The 21,515-nt window shown below is 31.5% G+C and overlaps 2 protein-coding genes and 2 pseudogenes across 2 annotated transcripts; all 4 read left to right on the top strand.

The window, feature by feature from the left end:
- The first annotated feature begins 5,981 nt into the window (after window positions 1–5,981).
- LOC107917129 (homeobox-leucine zipper protein ATHB-52) lies at window positions 5,982–6,848 on the top strand. Its single transcript, XM_016846514.2, has one exon. The coding sequence runs from the start codon at window positions 6,093–6,095 to the stop codon at window positions 6,624–6,626; it is 534 nt and encodes a 177-aa protein (XP_016702003.1). The 5' UTR covers window positions 5,982–6,092; the 3' UTR covers window positions 6,627–6,848.
- A 3,852-nt stretch (window positions 6,849–10,700) lies between these two features.
- Window positions 10,701–14,649, top strand: LOC107916848 (E3 SUMO-protein ligase MMS21). The gene is made up of 7 exons (XM_016846214.2): window positions 10,701–10,906; window positions 10,988–11,059; window positions 11,801–11,911; window positions 12,029–12,139; window positions 13,546–13,685; window positions 14,052–14,137; window positions 14,216–14,649. Exons 1-7 carry the CDS (start codon window positions 10,811–10,813, stop codon window positions 14,368–14,370), a joined length of 771 nt encoding a protein of 256 aa, XP_016701703.2. The 5' UTR covers window positions 10,701–10,810; the 3' UTR covers window positions 14,371–14,649.
- A 488-nt stretch (window positions 14,650–15,137) lies between these two features.
- On the top strand, window positions 15,138–18,069 carry LOC121203538 (uncharacterized exonuclease domain-containing protein At3g15140-like; annotated as a pseudogene).
- Window positions 18,070–21,405: 3,336 nt separating this feature from the next.
- The window catches only part of LOC121207904 (E3 SUMO-protein ligase MMS21-like), a 4,522-nt pseudogene continuing 4,412 nt past the window's right edge, over window positions 21,406–21,515 (top strand).

Here is a 21,515-nt window from a genome sequence, read left to right as displayed (position 1 = left end):
GTTAGTACAATAATTTTCATGTACCAATAATATATACCATGATTGATGTACTCATCAATACCATGATTTTCATTCCTTTATTATTTTCCATATTTATCCCGTTGAATTTATCGGAATTTCGATGGATTTTCAGAGGTACACTTTTAGTGTACAATTCCGGGTCCGTCAATTCATATTCATGTGCGCACATTTCCATTTCAGAGAGCACACTCCCGCGAACCTCAACCTTGCAGCAGGATTACCAGTCCAGGCTAAATCCTCTGCAACGACAATTACTCTAATGAGCTTGGATCTGAATTACCAGTCCAGGCTAAATTCAGACCCTAATTCGGATTACCCGTCCAGGCTAAATCCATTTTACACATATTCTTCGGGAGGGCTATATCAGGATAGGATCACCCGTTCGGGCTAGATCCTTTTTACCGTCAATTCCTTTTCAGAGATCCATCGAATTTTCCTTTCATTCAATCGGGATTTCTTCCCATTTTATCAAATATATCAATGTTTCATTAATTTTCATACAATGAACACTCAAATCATATTCACATCAATAACATACAATCTTAAACATTTAATAATATAATTCAAGTTACACGAACTTACATTGATACTTGTTTGTAAACAATAAAAATCTACTAATCCCGAACTTTTTCCTTTCCTCGATCTAGCTTCGTATTTGAATCTTCCGGATCTAAATACATAAATTTAATTATCAATTTAATACATTTCATGTTCATATGCAACATTATCTATAATTCAACTATTATTTATAGTTCATTCAAAGCTGTCTACTTGAGTCATAGTCACTAAATTATTTATAACTTGAGTTACGGAACTCCAAATTAAGATCTGTTAATTTTTCCTGAAACTAGACTCATATATCTTTTTACCATAAAATTTTAAGAATTTTTGGTTTATCCAATAAGTACAGTTTATTCTTTAAAATCACCCCTGTTCTGCTGTCGACAGTTCTGACCCTTCTTCACTAAAAATTAATTATCTCTTCATACAGAATTCAAATAATGTTCTCGTTTGTTTCTCTTAAAAATAGACTCATTAAGGATTCTAGAAATATAAATTTAAGCCCATAATTATTTTTCTTCAATTTTTTTATGATTTTTAAAAGTCAGAACAGGGGAACCCAAATCCATTCTGACCTTGTCTCACAAAATTCATTATATCTCAAAATTTACAAATCCATTGCTTACACTATTTCTTCTATGAGAAACTACACTCAATAAGATTTAATGCCATATTTTTTTCATCTTCTAATTCTATTTCTACAATTTATGGTGATTTTTCAAAGTTAGTCCACTGCTGCTGTCCAAACTGTTTTTGTGCAAGCTGTTTATTACCATTTTTCCCCTAAGCTTTTAATAAATGATAATTTCGTCCGTACTCAATTAGCCTCTCAATTGAGCTGATTTTTCTCAATCAACATTTTATTCTATCACCTTAAACTAGTTTACAACCTTTAGGAATCCGAATTTCAGCAATAGACTTTAATTCCAAGCATTTTCACAATTAGGTCCTAAAAATCAATTTCTATTGAAATTACCTAATAAAATCATCTCATAAACAAATTAAAGCTTTAATTTCATTCTATTTCATCATAAACTTACAGCACTTAATGATGGTGACTTTCAATTTCATCCATGAAATCAAAAACTAATGAATTTAATAGTAGGACCTAGTTGTAAAAGTCTTAGAAACACAAAAATTACAGGAAAAAGGTAAGGATTAGCTCACTTGGTGCAAAAATTATGAAATACCAGCTTAGAGAACCCTCCTATGGCATTTTTAGCTGCTGGAATTGAAGAGATATGAAGAGAAATCTAGATATTTCCTATTTAGTCCTAGTTTTATTTAGTTAATTTTGCAATATTCCAATTTTACCCTTAATTTATCAATTTTTCTGCTGATTACATACCCTTGCCGTCCAGCCCAAATAACTTTTGGGTGTAATTGCCTTTTAAATCCTTTCTCATAGACTTTTAAGCTATTTAATCATTCTAGCAACTTTTATACCTATTACAATTTAGTCCTTTTCATTTAATTGACTACCCAAACATTAAAATTTCCTAACGAAATTTTAATACCACATTAATAACATTTCATAAATATTTATAAAATTATTTTTGACTCGGTTTTACGAGATAGAGGTCTCGATACCTTGTTTTTACCCAATTTCTTCAATAATTTTTTTTTCTATCTAATCACTAAATCGGTAAAATTTTTCTATCAATATTTTCATACGATTTTCCTATCATATCAATTTTCATGCAAAAATATTGAAATAAATTTATCTTTAAATCGGATTTGTGGTTGCGAAACCACTGTTCCGATAATTTTGAATTTAGGCCATTACATCAAGTTCAAGCTCGAATTTGTATTTAAAATGTTTATTATTAATTAATGATATAAAACTTGTTTTCGCTAACTGAAAATATAAAACCTATCAAGCTTATGAATTTTTAGAGTGTAATATTAAAATACTTGAAATCAATTTGCTCGGATTCAATTAGATAATTAAGGGAATAATATTTTATGTGCACCCATAAGTTTCATGCATCACCAATGAATAATAGTATGACATCAACTTTATTTAAGCATGATTATATAATCTTAAATATTAATAAAGTTATTAAAATTTATTTGTAAGTCCTCCGTTATTTTTTATTTCATTTAATGTTGATGTGTCATATTATTATTCACTAATGATGTATGAAATTTAGAGAAATAATTGTACGAAACAGGAATATTATCTATTTTTCAATATTTTAATACTACATTAGTAATTTCATCCTGAATTTTAAGTTTTTCATTTGAATTTGTTTTTTTAGGATGAAATTATTGATGTGACATTAAACTATTAAAAAATAGATACAGATGACATGCCGCCTTTGTTTCATACAATCATTTTCTTGAAACTTATGCACTAACAACACATCAAATATTCGTTTATAATAAAGCTAAATTCAAATATTTTTAAAGTGGAATCCATATAACTTTGAAGTGTATATATATTCCTATAAGATCATATTTATTATTAATAAAAATATATAATTTTAGCAAATGTGAACATTTTGGAATAATCTTTACCAATTGAATAAGCTTTGATAATATACCTATAAAGTGATGTTGGTGCTTTCCTTATGTCAATATTTTAATGGAATGCGAATTTTAAGGATGTAATTATCAGAAAAGTAATATTATAATATTTGAGGTATATATAAAAAATTGTTAATTAAAGTTTTAGGAAAATTATGGTTCATTAAATACTTTATATAAAATGTGGGTATAATTTTCAAAATTACCAACTTCAAATAAAATACAAGTGATTAATTTTAATGTGTTTCAATAATTTTTATTATTAACAAATTATAGTTTATAAATAATAACATGTGTTGCTTAATCTATTTATTTTTCTAAATAATATTTATTTATTCTAAATAAAAATAATGCCGGTGCTTTCTTATTTCATTTTTTTTAATGGAATGTGGTTTTTAAGAATGTAATAATCGAAAAAGTAATATTATAATATTTGACATATTATAAAAATAAATCATATTTATTTTCTTAATCTACTTATTTTTTAAATAATATTTATTTTAAATAAAAATGAATTAATATATTTATCTCAACATTTTCATATGAGTTAATTCCACCAAACATCTCAAACTATTGTCCTCGTTTTAAATTGCTCATTAAACTTTAAACATTCTACAATTACATCCTCAAACCATTGATGTTATGTCAATAAGGCAATTCTATTACTAAAATTGCCAATTTAACAATTAAATGAGACGTCATATCCTATGTAACACAATTTAAAAAATAAAAATTTTAAAGAACAATAATTATTGTAAAAATAGCTACTTTAAAAATCTCGGATTTGAGGTTTTTGAAGTTTTTATGAAAACTATATTTTACTCTATTTTTTTGACTTTACTTATATTTTTAGTTTTTAGTTTAAAAATTATGTGGCAACATTTTACTTTAATTTTAAAAAAATTATTTTAAATTAAGTCTCATAAGCTTTTACGTGTTATTTAATGGTTAAATTAATGGTTTCAATAATGAAAGAAGATGGTTTAAGGATGTAATTAGAACATTTTGAAGCTTAGGGTCAATTTAGAATGAGTGTCATAATTTGGGGATGTTTGGTGTAATTAACTCTTTAATATACATTTATATTTTTAGCATATGATTAAATAGAAAATATATTTAAAATATTGAAAATATATTTGAATTAGAATGTAAATTGTTTTAATTTGATAGCACTTAAAATTAATTTAAAATTAATTATTTTTATGAATTTACTGTTAAAAATTTATTTTGTAAAAATAATTAAAAAATGATAATTTTGCTTCAAAATTATTTCTAACTATATGAAAATATTAATTTGTCGAATAATCACATTCCGGAAAAGTAATTCGAAGAAAAGATATGAACAAAAAACCTCCTAAAATAAAGCTACATTCTTAAGAATATGAAATAATTGCACTAAACATCCTTAAATTATGATTTTTATTCTAAATTGATCCTCAAACTTTAAAATATTCTAATTACATTCTCAAACTGTCAATGTTATAGCAATAAGGTTATTCTATTATTGAAATTATTAGTTTAACAATTAAGTGACACATGAAATTTTATGTGAAATAATTTAAAATGAAAAATTTTCTTTGTCACGTAAGATTTGATGTCTTACGGTTAAATTAACTATTTTAGTAATGGAAGAACCTTATTGATATAACATCAATAGTTTGAGGATGCAATTAGAATATTTTAAAGTTTGAGGACCAGCTTAGAATAAGGCTAATAGTTTGGGAATGTCTGATGCAATTATCTCTAAAAAAATTAATGATTTTTTAGCAATGAGAATATGATTCCCACCAATTAAACCCAGAGAACACATTTTAAAACCAAGTTATTAATATACTATTTAATACCTAAATTTTACTTTAATGTTCAATTTAGTATTTGGTACTAGAGTTTTTTCAACTTAATATTTAAATTTTCTTTTAGCCTTAAGTATCTGAATTAAGCTTCAATATTCAATCTGGCACCTAACTTTCCTTTTTTTTTTATTATCAAACTTTATATTCTTATAAAAATTGAACTCAAAGAGCATTGTACAGCATCCAAAATATAATCTTAAAAGGAAACACTATCATACATTTCATCTTCAATTGAGAAAGCATGCATCTAATGGTTTTCGTATTATTAACTATTATTTTTTATGTTGCAATGTCGGCCGCCAGTTCTGATCAAATTGTGACTCTGATAGTCAAAATATATACATATTTTTTGGTTCAATCTTGCAGTCAAATATTAACAACTCCAAAATGCAGGTGTATATATATATATATATTATATTTCACTTTGTTCTATTTATTTTATTTTTCTTTCTTCTTTGAGAAAGTAAAAGGATTCGGTCCATATATGGACACTTGAGTTTGAAACAATTGCTTATATATAGCTTTCGCTGTAATGATACGATAAGACTAAATATGTTCCCATTCACTCAAGTAAATTTTCTTACACAAGTTGTGCATTAAAATATTTATCTTAAAATAGAGCCTATTTTTTTTATATATTCAAAGGATTGATTTAATCAATCATCTTATCAAGAATCGATTAAGTAGCTATATATATGTATATTTATTTATTCCCCACTTTTTTCACAATTTTTTAAAAAAAATATCAATAGTATGTTGGAGAGATTTATTTTAGAAATGTTTTGGATGCAACGAAATCTTAAAAAAGAAGAAGAAGAAAAACAAATAATTAATTTTAATTTTCACCCAATCATATATAAGATAACATATTATATATATTTGCATGAGTAGGACCAATCCACGTGAAGACAATACCTATGCATGACTTGAATGCTATATGTAAGCCGCCTAGCCTCCTCACTCTCTCTTCTTCTATTTCTTCTTCACATATCCTTTTCATTTTTTGGTAGGACCCCCTTCTTCAATGGCTTAATCAAAACTTGATACATATATATATGTATATATAGGGTTATCAAGCCACTAGAAAATTCCCAACCCAAATTTACTTTCTTTAGGTCTCTCAAAATTATGGATTTCCAAAGCCAAAAACTATATTCCCCAAAATACAATAAAAAGAGGCTAAACCAAGAGCAAGGAAGGTTGCTAGAGAGAAGTTTCAGTGCCAACAAGAAGCTTGAACCAGAGCTCAAACTTCAACTCGCTAACCAGCTGGGTGTTCCACCGAGACAAGTGGCGATTTGGTACCAAAACAAGCGAGCCCGATGGAAGACACAGAGCTTGGAACTCGATTACAACACACTTCAAGTGAAACTAGAGAATGCATTGTCTGAAAAAAGAAGGCTCGAGAAAGATGTCAAGTATCTTCAAGAAGAGTTAAGGAAAGCTCAAGAGACTATGTTTGCCATGAATAATAATCAAAGAGCTAATCATCATCATCATCAACAACAACAAGATCAGCCTCTTAACTACTTTGTTTCTTGCAATTCGACAGGGTCTAGTGAAGAAGGGGGAAGCTCGAGCTTTCATGAAGATCATGAAGTGTTGCAAATTGATGAACTCTATGCTTGTTTGATTGGTGGTGATAGGTCAACTTGGAGTTAAGCTGGGTTTATGGGAAATTTGATCTTTTTTGTTTATTGTGTTGATGGTGCAATAACATGCTTCTTGTTGGGTGTCTTAAATTTGTAAGAAAATAGTAGGAAGAGTTTTTAGAGTGTGTTTGGTTAGAAGGAAAAAGAAAAGTATAAGGCAATTATATATATATATATATGATTCAATGGCTAAATTATGCAGTGAATCGAAGCTGTGGGGTTCAAGAATCTTTTTCAGGATTTCTTTTTAGTGTTAATTTTGTAGAAACCATGCTATATAGATCATCAAAATGTCATCGATATAATTGACAATTGAATTTTTAATTTCCCACAAGTGAAACTAAAAATTATAAAATGTTTCACATAAATTTTCAAATTTAAAAAAAAATCATGAAACATGATTTGGATTTTTTGGGAATGATGATAAATTTGTCCTACATATTGGCAAAGTGATTTTTGACCTTTATAATTGCTTGTTTTCATCCAACTTAATGCCCAATGCAAGTGGCATCTTAGACAAAATCCCTTTGACTGTCGTGCATGCATCATTCTTTGGTAATCAATCATTTTCATCTTATAGAAAGAAAAAAAAATCAATCATTTTCTGTCTTTTCTCTGTTCTAACACAGTAGAATCTTTCTCTAAATTATTTCCTTTTCTATTTTATACTTTTGCAAAAATATAAGTATAATTGCAAGTAAAAAATAATTGTAGTTAGAATCAATACATTCGAATAGTTGTAATCATAATTGTTGGATAGGATCAATTCTTTCGAGATAATTCTTTAAAGTGTTGTCTATTAGGTAATTGACGTTGCTTTCGAAAGTATTATCCCTATGTCGGGGTCTTGTCCTCAGCCTTTGTGGAAAGTCGTTGTACGGTTTATGAAGGGGGTTTCTCGACTAGTGATATTTGCAAGATTTGAGAGAGGTGTTACTAGTGTATAAAATATAAATTATGGAGAGTGCGAGTGCAAAGATTCGGACCACCGATCAATGCATATGTACCATGGTTGCAATGTAAAGGCTACATATACCTTGGTTGGTGGTTTGAATTCCCGTACCCACCTTCTCCATGATTAATATTGTGCACAATACTAACGCTTCTCCCTTAAGCTCTTGCAGGTTGTATCTCCACCAATCGAGATGACCCCCTCTGTGAACCATACAACAACTCTTCATGGAGACCGGGGACAAAACCATGACACCAGAACAATACTTTCCATTGAAGGATTTGTCAACTCCCAAATTGAATTGACGATACTTTGAAGACTTTCTTCAAAAAAGTCAGACCTCCACTCAACAATAATCAATTTACAAAACACAATTAGGCTAATAATCAAAAAAATATTTAAACCTAAAGTAGAATAAATTTATTGAAAAAAAAACTAAAATAAATCTAAACAGAATCCTAACATTATAGTACTTGAACTAAAATAAGTCCACATTATGAATTGAGTTGTAATATGTGAGTGGGAATAATTTGCTCTTAAAAGTGTTTGATTTATATATATATAAAAACTGTAAAATGCTATAATCAGTTGATTAAGGATAGATTTAGATGGACGATGGGTGCAATGTATTTAGTTTATTTTTTATCTTACACTATAATATTTAATTTTACCGTCATTACTGTTTTTACACTAATTAAAAGTAAACATACTGTTGATCCTAAGAAAATAATATTTAAAAGTGAACAATTGATAGCAAGGTAACCAAGTTGGTGGTTTTTGGAAGCTGTCTTAATTGATGATTTCATATAGGTAGTATATGTATCATATTGTATGGAATTAAATAACTAAATTCAATTTCTTTTTCAATAACTAAAAGCTACTTCAAAATTTATTTATTAGTAGAACATTAAATATCAGCCCATAAGTTATTATATACCTCTTCAAACTCAACATCAACTAAGTGAAGATTTAAAAAAATAAATTGAAAAGGTCAATTTATGAGCTAAAAGTATGGAGAAATTCGTGAAATAATTATAATTAAGTCCAATAAATATTTTTTTTCTTAAAATAAACCTAGATTTAATTTAAACAAAATTTAAAAATTTATAAACTCAATCCAGTTCATGAACAGCTCCAAGAAACATGTTTTTGAGTCCCATAGATTGATAGGTAACATAATGTAAATTTAATGTTCAAATCCTTGACTGCTTCTTTTTTAAGAAAGTTATATGATTCTAAAGTTTTGAATTTGTTTAATTATTTAATATTTAATTAAATAATTTAATTTAATCAATTCAATAGATGAAGTGTAATGTTTTGAAGTTTATATTATTTGTTTTTATATGAGGGTATTGAATAAAGAAAATACTTCACATTAAATGGTAGTTGTATTACAGCCTTACACATTCATTCAATGGCAAATCTCAGGGGTTAGGAGTGCCCCAGGCCTTAAAATGTAAAATTGCTATTTAAGTCCTTGAGATTTTTTAAAAATTTTAAATTAGTAAATGTAAAATTTCACTTTAACCTCCTTTAAAATTATAAAAATTCAATTTAATCCTTTAAAAATTATAAAGATATAGACTGTAAATAATTAAAATTTCATCCGACCCCCTACAAAATTGTTCTAGCTTCGCCCCTGCATTTATTAGCTGTGAATATAAAACAAATACACTCTAATAATTAAAACTTTGATGTTGTTTAAATAAAATTTGGAATTTTTATCTTTTGAATTGGAGTTTGATTTAATTTGACTTTAATTTTAATCGAAGTACTTATGACTTTTGAATATAGAAAGTCCTAAAAGAATAATTTTCTAAACCTAAATGTTTTTAGCTTAGTTTGACCATAACTTTGTAATAAACAAAATATTAGACAAGTTCATGAACTCGATAATTTTCAAAATTCAAACTTGATTCAAATAGATTATGGAAGAAAATTATTCCACTTTTTTCAAAAAAAAAAAACATGTGGAAGACAACTATCACTTGCATACTCCAATAAAGGTAGGATGGATTAAATATACATTAATTTTTATCCCTAAGAGTCAAAAGAAGAAAATACACATTTACATTCTCAACTTCACTAATAGCAATACAACATCGCCACCCATCCATTGCACCAAAGACTCACCGTTTCCAATACTTTACTGTATAACTTATCCCATCAATTAGGGCCAATTGTTATACACAAGTATCTCAGCAAAAGAATAATTCACTTAAGGATACGCTTGCTATATCAAATACCCGAACAAAAAACACTCACTCACATGAGATCTTGTTCTTATTAAAATTCATTACCAAATCTTGGGGAGATCTACTAAAAAATGTTTTAAATTACATCTCGTCGCATCTCATAAATTTAATTCCAATTTTCTACGATTAAGTTTGATTACACTCATCACATCTGGTTGCATTTTGATTAAGTTCTTTGTGACCTTATTATATGAGCCCTGCATGATAGAGTATTCATCCTGTGAGATCCACACTAACCTCCAAGATCCTCTTCAGTCTTATAGGATCTTCCCATTATTACCACAAGATAGACACTCACCTAATACACCAAAGCTTTACCCGATTATTTTTAGTACCACCTGTAACCTGTATAAATAAATATGTAATATGTACTAGAGTTGATCTTAAGTTACAAGCAAATTAGATTCAAAATAACTTACATTTGAGATTCAAAGCTCGGGTAAGTTTGATTGAGCTTCATATTTGAAATAAAAATCAAATTACTTGAATTCATTTAATTAAACTCATTTATTTAGAAAAAAAGCTAAACTTTAAATTTGATTATTTGCTTCAATTGTTAAAACCGTTGAATTTTTTTTCATTAAATTTAAATTCATTACAATATCATTTTTTTCCATTATATGATAAGTTAGTCTTTTTTTTTTATTTTAAAATGTCACACCAATGAATTTAATAAAATAATTTTAATGGTATTAATAATTAAACTTAAGTTTTGAAATTTAAAAAGCAGAGAGATTAAATTCTTAAAAATAAAAATAAAAGGACTCAATTCCAAATATAAAAAAGTACAGGGACTAGGTATATTTTTCACCAAATAAAAATAGAGACGAACAAACGCAGCATTTATTGGCATCGAAACGCAGCGTTTTTCTGTCTAGAATTATATCTTCTACTTCCCTCTTTTTTTCCCTCTCCCTCCAACTCAGTACTCCAAAAACCTCAGTGCCGGGAACCCGCAGAACACTCTGATCCGATCCATAACCCTAGATGGCGTCGACGTCGGCATCTCGGTCTGATGGCGTTTCTTCCAGAATCAGACGCGCGGCTTCCAATCTTAACTCTGACAATCAATTGCTTGTATCCGTAAGTTTTTTGTTTTCATTAAAGTTGAAAATTGTTTTCTGTTTTACAAAGCAAATCTGAAAGCTTGTTTTTCCTTTTCAGGATATAAGGAAAGCTTTGAATTTGATGAAGGACATCGCTGTAGACTTGGAGAGAGATAATCAATCTGACATGGTATTGTTATATTGATTTTATTTTATATGACAATATTTACCCTTTAAAACATAAATTTATCTTTTTCCCCATTTTTAGTTACTGGAAGTATGTAAAATATAAATCAAGTTATAACTTTTAGCTTGTTTCTGCTTCTTCTTCTTTTGCTTGGTGCTTGATTAGCCTCATCTAATGTGTTAAAAGAAATGGGGAAATTTGGGATTCAAATGGGTTTAAATTTTCTGCAACACCCATAAATTTAAAACCATTGTACTTGTTAGGTAATAAGAAATTATTGTTTTTTTTTTAAAGTATTGAACTTCTGCTCTAGTAAAGCCTGAAAGATGCTTTAGATTATTAGAATTATTTTGCAAGCATTCTTTTGCTCAAAATTCCCACTTTGATTGATTAATGAGGATGATGAGCGAGGTGGTCAATTATATAACAGCAATCCAGTTTTTGGTTGGGGTTTTAGTTATAGCATTGTTACGGATTCCGTGTTTTCGGACCAATTGCTTTGCTTGACTTTTAGCTCTTGAAGTGGTTTGTGTGTTTTAATTTCTCTTGTTACTACAGCTTCTGGATTGTGGATCATCGTATTCTAGAAAGAGGGTAAAAGTAATATTGAAGAATAAAATGAAATAAGCTAAACCAAACATCTAATGCTTTAGAGATATGCAGATTTGCAAACCAAAAGTTTACAGATAATCAGAATTCAAAGTACTTTTTGATGCAGTATGATATTGGGAATTCACTTTGTAGGTGAAGCAGCTAGAAAATGCTGTTGCTGAGCTGGTAGAAGCTCATGAAAACTGTCTACATTATTCATCAGCAATTCATTCTGTTGCAGAGGCATACCGACCAGGGCCTGAGGTGCAAGTTTAATAATATTTATTCTATGCATAAGTTTTTGGTTTAATACTGTTTTAAACAGATGTGCCAATATGTATCTAACTAATATCATCTGTTGCTTGTATGTTTTAACTTTAGTTAACTGATTTTAAGAAGTTGCTTGACACCGAGTTTGAAAAAGTCAAAGCTGGTTCATCTTCACATCCACAGAATCATCCACTGATGCATCAGTTCCAGCAAACTGTCTGGGTAGGTTTTTTAAATTCATCAAATCACTTCTAAAATTATTAAGACGGAAGTTTCAAGTCATTTGTTATCTTTTGGACTTTTAATAGGACCAGTGTTCTTGGATTTTAGTCTGAAACATCATAGGTTTTATATTACACATGCATTTATATGCATATGTATGCACATATGTAGACAAAAATATTCATGTTTGTTTGTACAGAAATACAAACTAGTAAGGATAATTCAGTTTTCTGAGAATCAGTTCCTTCTGCATATATCTGCATGTTTCAAGTTGGTGTTTGGTTGATGGCGACAAAAAAAAGTTGATGTTTGGTTTATCCTAGAATACTGACAAGGGGGGAGAGAGAGAGGTGGAAGAAAAGGAGTAAGAACCTAACATCTATCAAAATGAATGATGGAAAAAATGTATAATGCTGAGCATTTCGAGAATTTGCTTACAAATGTTTTCTCCTGGTTGAGGATTGTCTCTTGTTCTGAAAGGTTAAAGTTCATTGTGGCTTTGGTTATGTACTTAAAGAGTTAGATTATAGAATTCATAAATGCATGATGGCCAAAGGAAGCATGTCAAATAACATAAGAGTTTTATTGATATAACATGGACCTTTGGTTTGATCTAATGTTAGTACTGGATATGTTTTTTGTTGTTGTTGGAGTTTCATGCTTCTTCAGTATGAAAACACCAGATGTCCTAACCAAGCAGAGCTGTAAGTATGGTCATGTGTTATAGTTTCGATTCCTAGGTAATATGGGATGACTGGTCTTCAAAAATGTTGTGATGATATTGTATTGCCTGGTTTATTCACTACCTCTCCTGTGTGAGTTTACTAGAATGGAAGAGTGAACAAAGTATTATCCTACTACTGGAACTTAGCATCAATTAGAATAGTGGTAGCTAGGTTAGAATCTAAATCACTATGCCAAGGAGGTGCTAATACTGTGTCAAGAACCACTAAACTAAAAATCTGGAATTATTAGATGTGGTTCCAATAAGAGGTTATATTCTTTAATGAAAGAGACAGTTGGGGGACCATTGTGAAGGTTTGTTTGAGCTGAATAAATACATGCTATGGGAGATTATGGTAAGGGCTGCTGTTCAGTGCATTTATATTGAAATAGGAGTGATTGGTATTGGCATGCAGTTGGTGGGAACTCTGTTGGTCACTAAATACATGAAGCCTGGCTCACAGCTGCTATACTTGTGAACTGAAAAAAATATATTCTCATTTTGTCTTTCTCTCTTATGCTAAAATTAGTGAATACTTGATGCTAATGGATATTATCTATCCCTCTATTTACCAACGACCATCTTTAAGCTTTTTTAGTTTTACTGGTAACATGATTTATAACTATTGTATATCATCATTCAAGTGGGGCTTCTTACATATCCGTTGTTGAATCTTCCACAGAACGTTCATCATGCTGGACAACAAATGCCAGGTGAAGAGCAGGAGGATATTATTATGACCAGTACAGAGAGCAGTATTAAGAATCTTAAATGTCCATTGACTGGAAAGCATATTACTGAACTAACAGAACCAGTTCGCAGGTATTGCGAAGCACGGCGAAAATCATATTTTCTTTATATTTTGAGAGATGTATTTGCTCTTAGTGGAAAATTTTATTAATGTTGTTGCCATTCAAACTTTCGAGAAAAGCAACATGCGTGGCCCTTTTTTGATACAAATCTATAACAGTTCTTACACTGCAATGTGAATGATAGTAAGGATGGTAGTTCCAATGGCTTCCTCGGTTCAGTTTAGAAAATCCTGAAAATCTACCTCATAGCAAGGTGGCCTTTTAGAGTTGCCAATATGATTGAATTGTTTAGCAACTTGAGCATGCATTGGGATGCATGTCTTTTTCCACACTTTTGTTTCAACCTATACTCAGTTTGTTTATTCCTATAATGCAGCATGGACTGCAAGCACATTTACGAAAAGAATGCTATCCTGATCTACATAAAATCCCATCATAACAATGCCAAATGCCCTGAATCAGGTACTCAATAATGATTTCATTATGGGGTTATTGAATCTACGTTTCACTCTCATTCCTGACTGTTTCTTCTTCTATCAGCTTGCCCTAAGATGGTGCATGCAAAAAGAGTTATTTGCGATCCATTGTTACTCGTTGAGATAGAGGAGCAACGCACATTGAGTAGACAGACTGCTAGAACTGATGTGGTAGAAGATTTCACAGAAATGGAGCCTCATGATGAAGATAGTACGTGACGGAAGCAGTTGCTCGTGCCCCATTTGGCATTTCAGTTTTGAGTCATTGTAGCCTCTCCTAGCTAATTAGAATTCCTGGTTTATATAGCTTTAATGCAAATAATTAGAAGTGCAAGTGTGCAAACTAAGGAAACCAGTGAGATATATACAGAAAGGAATGTGTATATTGGGGGTGATTGAAGGAGTTGATTTGGATCTATGTTTATTCCTGAAGTGCTTTGACATCATCTATAAGGTTTGGTTGTGATGGTAGAAAAGTGAGGCATCTTCTCGATGGTCTATTTTCAGTTGTTTCTGACATGTTCATAAAATGTTTTGTTATGATTAAGGTTAGGATGACCAAAAGAAAGGGAGGAAAATTATGTTAATAAAGTATGAATTTTTTTTGTCGATTAAAATAGGATTTAACTTAAAGGTTATTTTAATATTAGTTAGATATGTCAAACTATTTTAGTTTTAATAAGATATTAGGTGAAATGTTTTTATTTTTTAGTTCTTACTAAAAATAAACTAAATTGAAAATATAAAATATAAACATAAATTTAAAATCCAATAAAATTTAAGTAAAATAACAAAATTTCAATTATTTCCAATATTTTATAGTTCACCATTCCAAGAAAAATGACAAAAATGAGGAAAATTACATCAAATATTTTACAAAAGTAAAATAATAAAATATCCATTCATAGTCTAAAAGTAGTGCTAAAAGTACTACTATAAGAATCTTGCTCTTGGAAGTTGGAACCGAACCTTAGCCATTTCCGAAAATGGCTAACCTTACTAGGATTCCTGTCGGTCGAATCTTTAGCTTCTGGAGCCGTTCATTTTCTTCTCCAATCAAAAACCCATTCTTCAGTTCCACTCTATCTCATGTTCCTTCATACAAAATTTCAACAACAGCCCATTACTCATCTCCTCCGCCTTCACCTCCTCCTCCTTTGTCTGCTGCAATGAATACCCAAGTCTTTAGCAGCAGTAGTCGTTGGAGGCCCATGTGTTTGTACTTCACTCAAGGCAAGTGTACCCAGGTTTGCCTGCTAGCTTTTTGCCACACCTACCCTTCATTACAATCTCTAAGACGATGCTACTATTTATTGATTTTCATGCATTTGGTTTCACAATTCATCTCTTGCCCACCATCTGTTTGAATTAATTTTAAATGCCTGATGGTTTTGTTATGTGGGTGAAAATTTAACTTTTTGAATAACCAATTAGACGACTTTAGTTTTGCATGCAATTATTATTATTAGGAAGCACATTGCATTTTTCATAAACTCTCTTTGTTTTTCCTTTTAACAACCCCCAAATGTATATGCAAATAGCAGGGAGCAAGTAAAATAATGATTATGGAGTGAAGCCTTATTTTATTAGGATAATGTTGATTTGCTTGGTGTTTGGTTTCATAAAGTACTCAAAAGTCAGAAATAGCATCCTTTATAGTCAAGTTGAATACCGGTTTAAAGAAAGGTTAGGTTGCAGAGACTTGCAGGTCCTCAGCTGCATTATTTGAGCCTCAAGGCAATGTTGCCATTTCCAGTATAGGGTTATGTTTTGTTTCTTATTAGCCTTGGAATCTAATTGAAGATGTAACTTTGGTTGATTATTGTTCTTGAAGTTGAATGTGGCAAATGCAGGGCTCTTGTTTTGAAATATATATGAAAAAATAAGATTATGTATTGTTAGTTCTGATGTCTAATTTAGTTACTTTTTCGATTCAGATGGATGATCCTTCCCATCTAGAGAAATTTAATCATGACTGTTCCAGAGATCTTCAAGTTAATGGCACTGACATTGAGAAAAAACGCTCTCAAAATGTGGACTTCTTTTGGTGATTGATCTGGAAGGGAAAGTCGAGATACTCGAGTTTCCTGTGCTGCTTATAGATGCAAAATCCTTGAGTTTAGTGGATTTCTTTCACAGGTTTCCATTTCCTTTTCTTTTAAGTATGTTTGACACCAGTGCTATTCAATTTTGGCTTTTTCTTGTTACCATATCGGATGCTAATTTATAGTGGTTTAACTTAGATGAAACTGAGCCACTCATAAGAAAGTTAAAACACTGTACAGTTTGTGAGGCGACTAAAATAGTGAGCAATCAGTAAACAAATACATTGAAGGAAAATATGGTGAAATCGGGTGATAGTGATACTGAATCTAATTCTATTCTACTGTATCAGTATGTCATTTTCAATCTGCGGCTGATACGTACTACAAATTAAGTAGGAATCTATGGCTAATCAAAGTGTAGTTCTGTTCCTAAAATTGGACTTGATTGCAGAGTCTGGCATGATACGGCTCAGCCATTTAAGGAAGTTATGCAGCAGTTTGAAGCTTGGCTAAGTCAACATAACCTATGGGAAAAGGAAAGGGGTGGCCGCCTTACTCGTGGAGCATTTGTAACTTGGTGAGTCTTGAAACTCCTCAAAAATTATATATATATTTTGTTTTCGTCCGCTGAAGAGTGTTTGTCTCTTTGATATTAGTGGAAACTGGGATTTGAAGACGAAGATCCCTCAGCAATGTGAAGTTTCTGGGATCAAGCTACCTCCATATTTTATGGAATGGATCAATCTAAAGGATGTATATCTAAACTTTTATGGCCGTGAGGTAACTGCGAGCTTTAATTAAACCGAGCCATTGCTTTCATCTTTCTTGCATTTCATGCATCTTGAAGCTTTAAATGGATAATCCATGGCCAATACTCATTTTTTGAAATGATAAATTTTATTTTTGAGCTTTAATGTTACATGCTCATTACAATCCTGGCTGAACCTGCTTCTGTCCCAATAAGATAAAGGTCTGTTGCTTCCATAACTGGTTGTATAGCCATGTTTTTTCTAAGCCTTGAACAAAAAATAAAAGTTCCCACTTTCAAGTTTGAAAGGGTACTGAAATGCAAGATCAGAACCTGAAATCATAATCATGTTTGTACTTATTTATTATAACTAACCTTGCATTATCACTCCGTTCTTTCAATCTATGTTATCCAGACTCCTCATATTCTTAAAATATCCATATCTGGCACATTTTCAAACATGCATATGAGAGTAAGATCCTTCAAATACATGAACGAACCTAAAGCAAATTGAGTATGCGCTTGTTGGACAATATCTGTATTCAACATGTATCTCGAGTCTTGGTAACATAGCCCTAAACAACAAGAAGAAGGAGATAGAAATATAGAGAGTGATCAAGGTTACATTTGGTTTTATTTCACTGATTACTTAAGGATGTTATTCTTCTTTTTTCGTATCATCTGTGTTATGAACTGTTTGATTATGGATGACAGGCCAGAGGAATGATGTCAATGATGAAACAACTCGAAATCCCATCGTTGGATGTCACCATATAGGTATTGATGACTCGAAAAATATAGCAAGGGTACTGCAACGCATGCTTGTCGATGGAGCACTTATGCAAGTTACTGCAAAGAGAAATCCTGTATCTCAAAAAGTTGAATTTCTCTTTGAGAACCGTATCCAACATCCATCGAGACAAAGGCAATAAGCAGCGTTAAGCTAAATATAAACCTTGAGGTACTTCATTACACATAAAGTATGATCATTTTGAGAAATAGTTATCTGGAATCCTCAGTTTTGATGTTTTCGAGTTTTAATCCAGTTGATGCCTGGTCGAATTCTTCATCGAACAAGCTTTGAGTAGAACATTTAGATTGACCCTTTTTCCCTTTTGAACTTGTTTGTCATTTTCCTGTAAGATACACAAAATCATAAGCCTGGCGATTCATATATCAATGTTGTGTACTTGATTCATATTCTATTCGTATCATGTAATTGTGTTTCTAAGTTGAAGATACTTATGGAAGCCTTTCAAAGGAGCCGTTGAACTTTCAAACCTTATTCCCATTTCACTTCACAAATGACATCAACATATTTTCCCAATCTTTTATTTTTTAATATTTTTTTCATCAAAAACATATAAATCCATCATATTTGGCGGCAACTTTTGCATTTTTGGTCGCAAAAATGAAGCAATTTCACTAAATATCCCACTCTTCAATTCAGCGCGTGCTTTCATTTGCCAAGTTTGGGCAACAATCTCATGTTAATAACTCCAATTACCATGTGTTTGAACAATGTTTTAAAAAAAAGACAATGTAATATTATTTTTATATATTTTTTAAGAAAATAAATCAATGATTTAATATTATTTAGTTTAACAATTTTTAAATATATTATGTATTATTAATTTAGATAATTCATATATAGTGATTTTAAAATATTTATTTTTTAATATAATGCCTAAAATTATTATAATTCATTCTAACCTATAATCGAATCCACGTGCTTCTGCATTGATGATAATTCTCATGCTCATGCCAATCTAATTAAGAATAGCTGGCTAAATGAAGATATTTTTAATTTTGATTAAAGTTGCATATATAATAAAAATATAATGCACCTAAGAAATTAAAATATTTTATAAAATACGATTTTTATATACATTAAAAGACATTGTTTAACAAATTTAAAAATAATATGGATTAAGTTTTAATTTAATTAGTTATTATTATAATAAAATGTAGATTTGAGTTAGGTTTGAAAGGGTTATAATTCATTAAAACCCTATTAACCTTTAATATCCTTGGACTCCAATCTTTTAAATTAAATTTCATTCTAATTCACGTTTTTATACGCGCGTGAGATGAACATAAAATTATATCGCACGACAGTGTTTCTTCTCTAAAATCTTATGCCCTAGTTTTTAACTGAAAAAGGAAATCCAAAACTTGAAGCCACTCAAAATCCAGACTTTTTTTGGTCTAAATTGACTTTTAAGCGATTTTAACTTGATGGGTTTCTCTCCATTTTCGATTCCCAAGCCGGAACGATCCGACTCAGCGTCTCCGTGGTGAGTCAAATCCTGAGTTTGATCGTTTTTATATTTGTTCAAAATTGTATTCAATCACCCATTTTAAAAAAACTGAAAGATGGATCGTTAATTGAATACCATTTGCCTGAATCTTTTGAAAGGATATCGTATGCAATAGTTTATAACTTTGGGAGAAAGTTTATATATATTTTGCGGAGGTTTTGGTCATGCAATTATCACCTACCTCGGTTTCTTCATCAAAGCGGAGTGATTTTAGGCGAAAATCGGGCAGTAGGCTTCGACAGAAACATAAGAGATTAGATGCAATATGTGAGGAACAGTATAATAGGAACCATGGTGAAGGGAATAAGAGGGACGATGTTGACGGGTCCGGAAGTGCGGATTTCGAGCTCCGTAGGAGCTCACGAGCCAGGAAGGCACCGGTTATTCTGGATGTATCACCTCCTCCTCCGAGGAAAAGGCAGAAGATTAGGAAGAATGAGAGGTTTGTTAGGGGGGGTAGGAGTTTAGGGAGTGTGAAGCAGGAAGAAGAGGAGGAGACGATCACGGAGGCGCTGACTTTGGGGAGTTGGAGATCAAGATTGAGGACAAGGAGAAAGAATGTGAATGTCAAAGTGAAGGTGGAGGAGAGATTTTATCGAGGAGGAAGCTTTTGAGGATATAGGTGGCAATGAGGATGAAGATAAGGAGGGGAGGAGGAGGAGGCGGAGGAGTTGGACGAATCGGATGGAGGGGAAATGGTAGCTGTGAAATCCAGGAGGCTGGGGAGTATTGAGGCTTCAAGTGGTTCGCAGAGTGAAGAGAAGGTTGAGATTTGTGGCATGGAAGAAGAAACGGAGTTGGAAAAAGAAGAAATTAAAGGAGATGGGGTAGTGAGGGTGCACCTGTTTTAGAAAGCAAAACGAATCCTGGAAATAATAGGGGTGATGAGGTTGTGGAGGGTCCAGTAGTTTTAGAGAGTGAAATGAGTCATGGAAATGGGAAGATAATAGATGGCAATGCGGATGAGGTGGTTAAAGATGATAAAGAAGTATCAAACTGTATGCAATCAGAGGAGTGCATTGGCCATGAAATTCTTGAGGTGACTGGAGCAGTGAAAGAGTGGAGCTGACAGAAGAACAAGTACAACAGTTAGAATGTCAGAGTGAAGGAGAAATGAAGAGGATGCTGTAGAAGTGGATAATGGTCCAGAGGAAGTTGAAGATGTTGGTCTTCATGATGCAAAAGAGATGGCTTAGTAAATGGTGATGAAAAACATTCGGAATTTAAGAATGATATGAGGTAGAGAAGTCCAATCAAGCAGCTGCGTATATGATTGGCAAGTCACATATCAAACAAGGGAGAAGGTGTGGTTTGTGCGGTGGTGGGACTGATGGAAAACCACCAAAGAAGCTGGTCCATGATGCAGGTGATAGTGAAAATGAAGCATATAGCTCTTCAGCATCGGAGGAACCAGACTATGACAATTGGGATGGGTTTGGCGACGAACCTGGGTGGCTTGGTCGTCTCCTAGGTCCTATAAATGATCGTTATGGTATTGCTGGAATCTGGGTTCATCACAATGTGCTGTATGGAGTCCTGAGGTGCAGTGCTGTTTTCTTCTCCTCTTTCGAACTTGTTAATTGCATTTTCCTGGTATTGGTGGATATGTTTGTCTAAGCATCCATTTATACATATACCCACTGATTTTCATCAACAATTTTTTGGATGTCCACTGTTGTTGTGAAAACTGGTTTTGTGCTTTTGACACACCCTGGTCTTTTCCCATAGCTTCTCAACCATTTATACTCTTCTTCATTCCTAGTATATCTTGAACTTTTGCCGTTACAACATTCACTTTATGCCAAATATGCTCCTAGTCGTTATCCTATATGATTTTAGGGCAGTTCAAGAATTCTCCAGAAGTTTACAGTATATATCACCCATTAAGTTCTCCAGAAGTTCATTTTTTTTTCTTCTGCATATCCCCATTCATTGATATTCCTGTCTTCAGGTTTATTTTGCAGCTTGGGTTGCTTAAAAAAAGTTAGGGCAGCACTCTGTAGAGGAAGAGCATTAAAATGCAGTAGATGTGGGAGGCCAGGGCAATTGGATGCGTGTTGATCGTTGTCCAAAAACATTCACTTGGTTGTTTCTTGATATCTATGCCAAAAACAGATAAAGAAAATGAAAGCTAAGAAAAATGAAGTTGGAAATGAGGAAGTTATCAATGTTGCATGGCGAAGATATTGAAGCTGAAGAAAATGGTGGAGCTGGTGGTGAAGATGAAGATTTTTGGACGTGAGGGCAAGA

Source organism: Gossypium hirsutum, chromosome A01 (assembly GCF_007990345.1).
Source record: "Gossypium hirsutum isolate 1008001.06 chromosome A01, Gossypium_hirsutum_v2.1, whole genome shotgun sequence".
Lineage (NCBI taxonomy): Eukaryota > Viridiplantae > Streptophyta > Magnoliopsida > Malvales > Malvaceae > Gossypium > Gossypium hirsutum.
The sequence above is the reverse complement of the archived record's forward strand: the minus strand, read 5'-3'. Positions and strand labels throughout refer to the sequence as shown.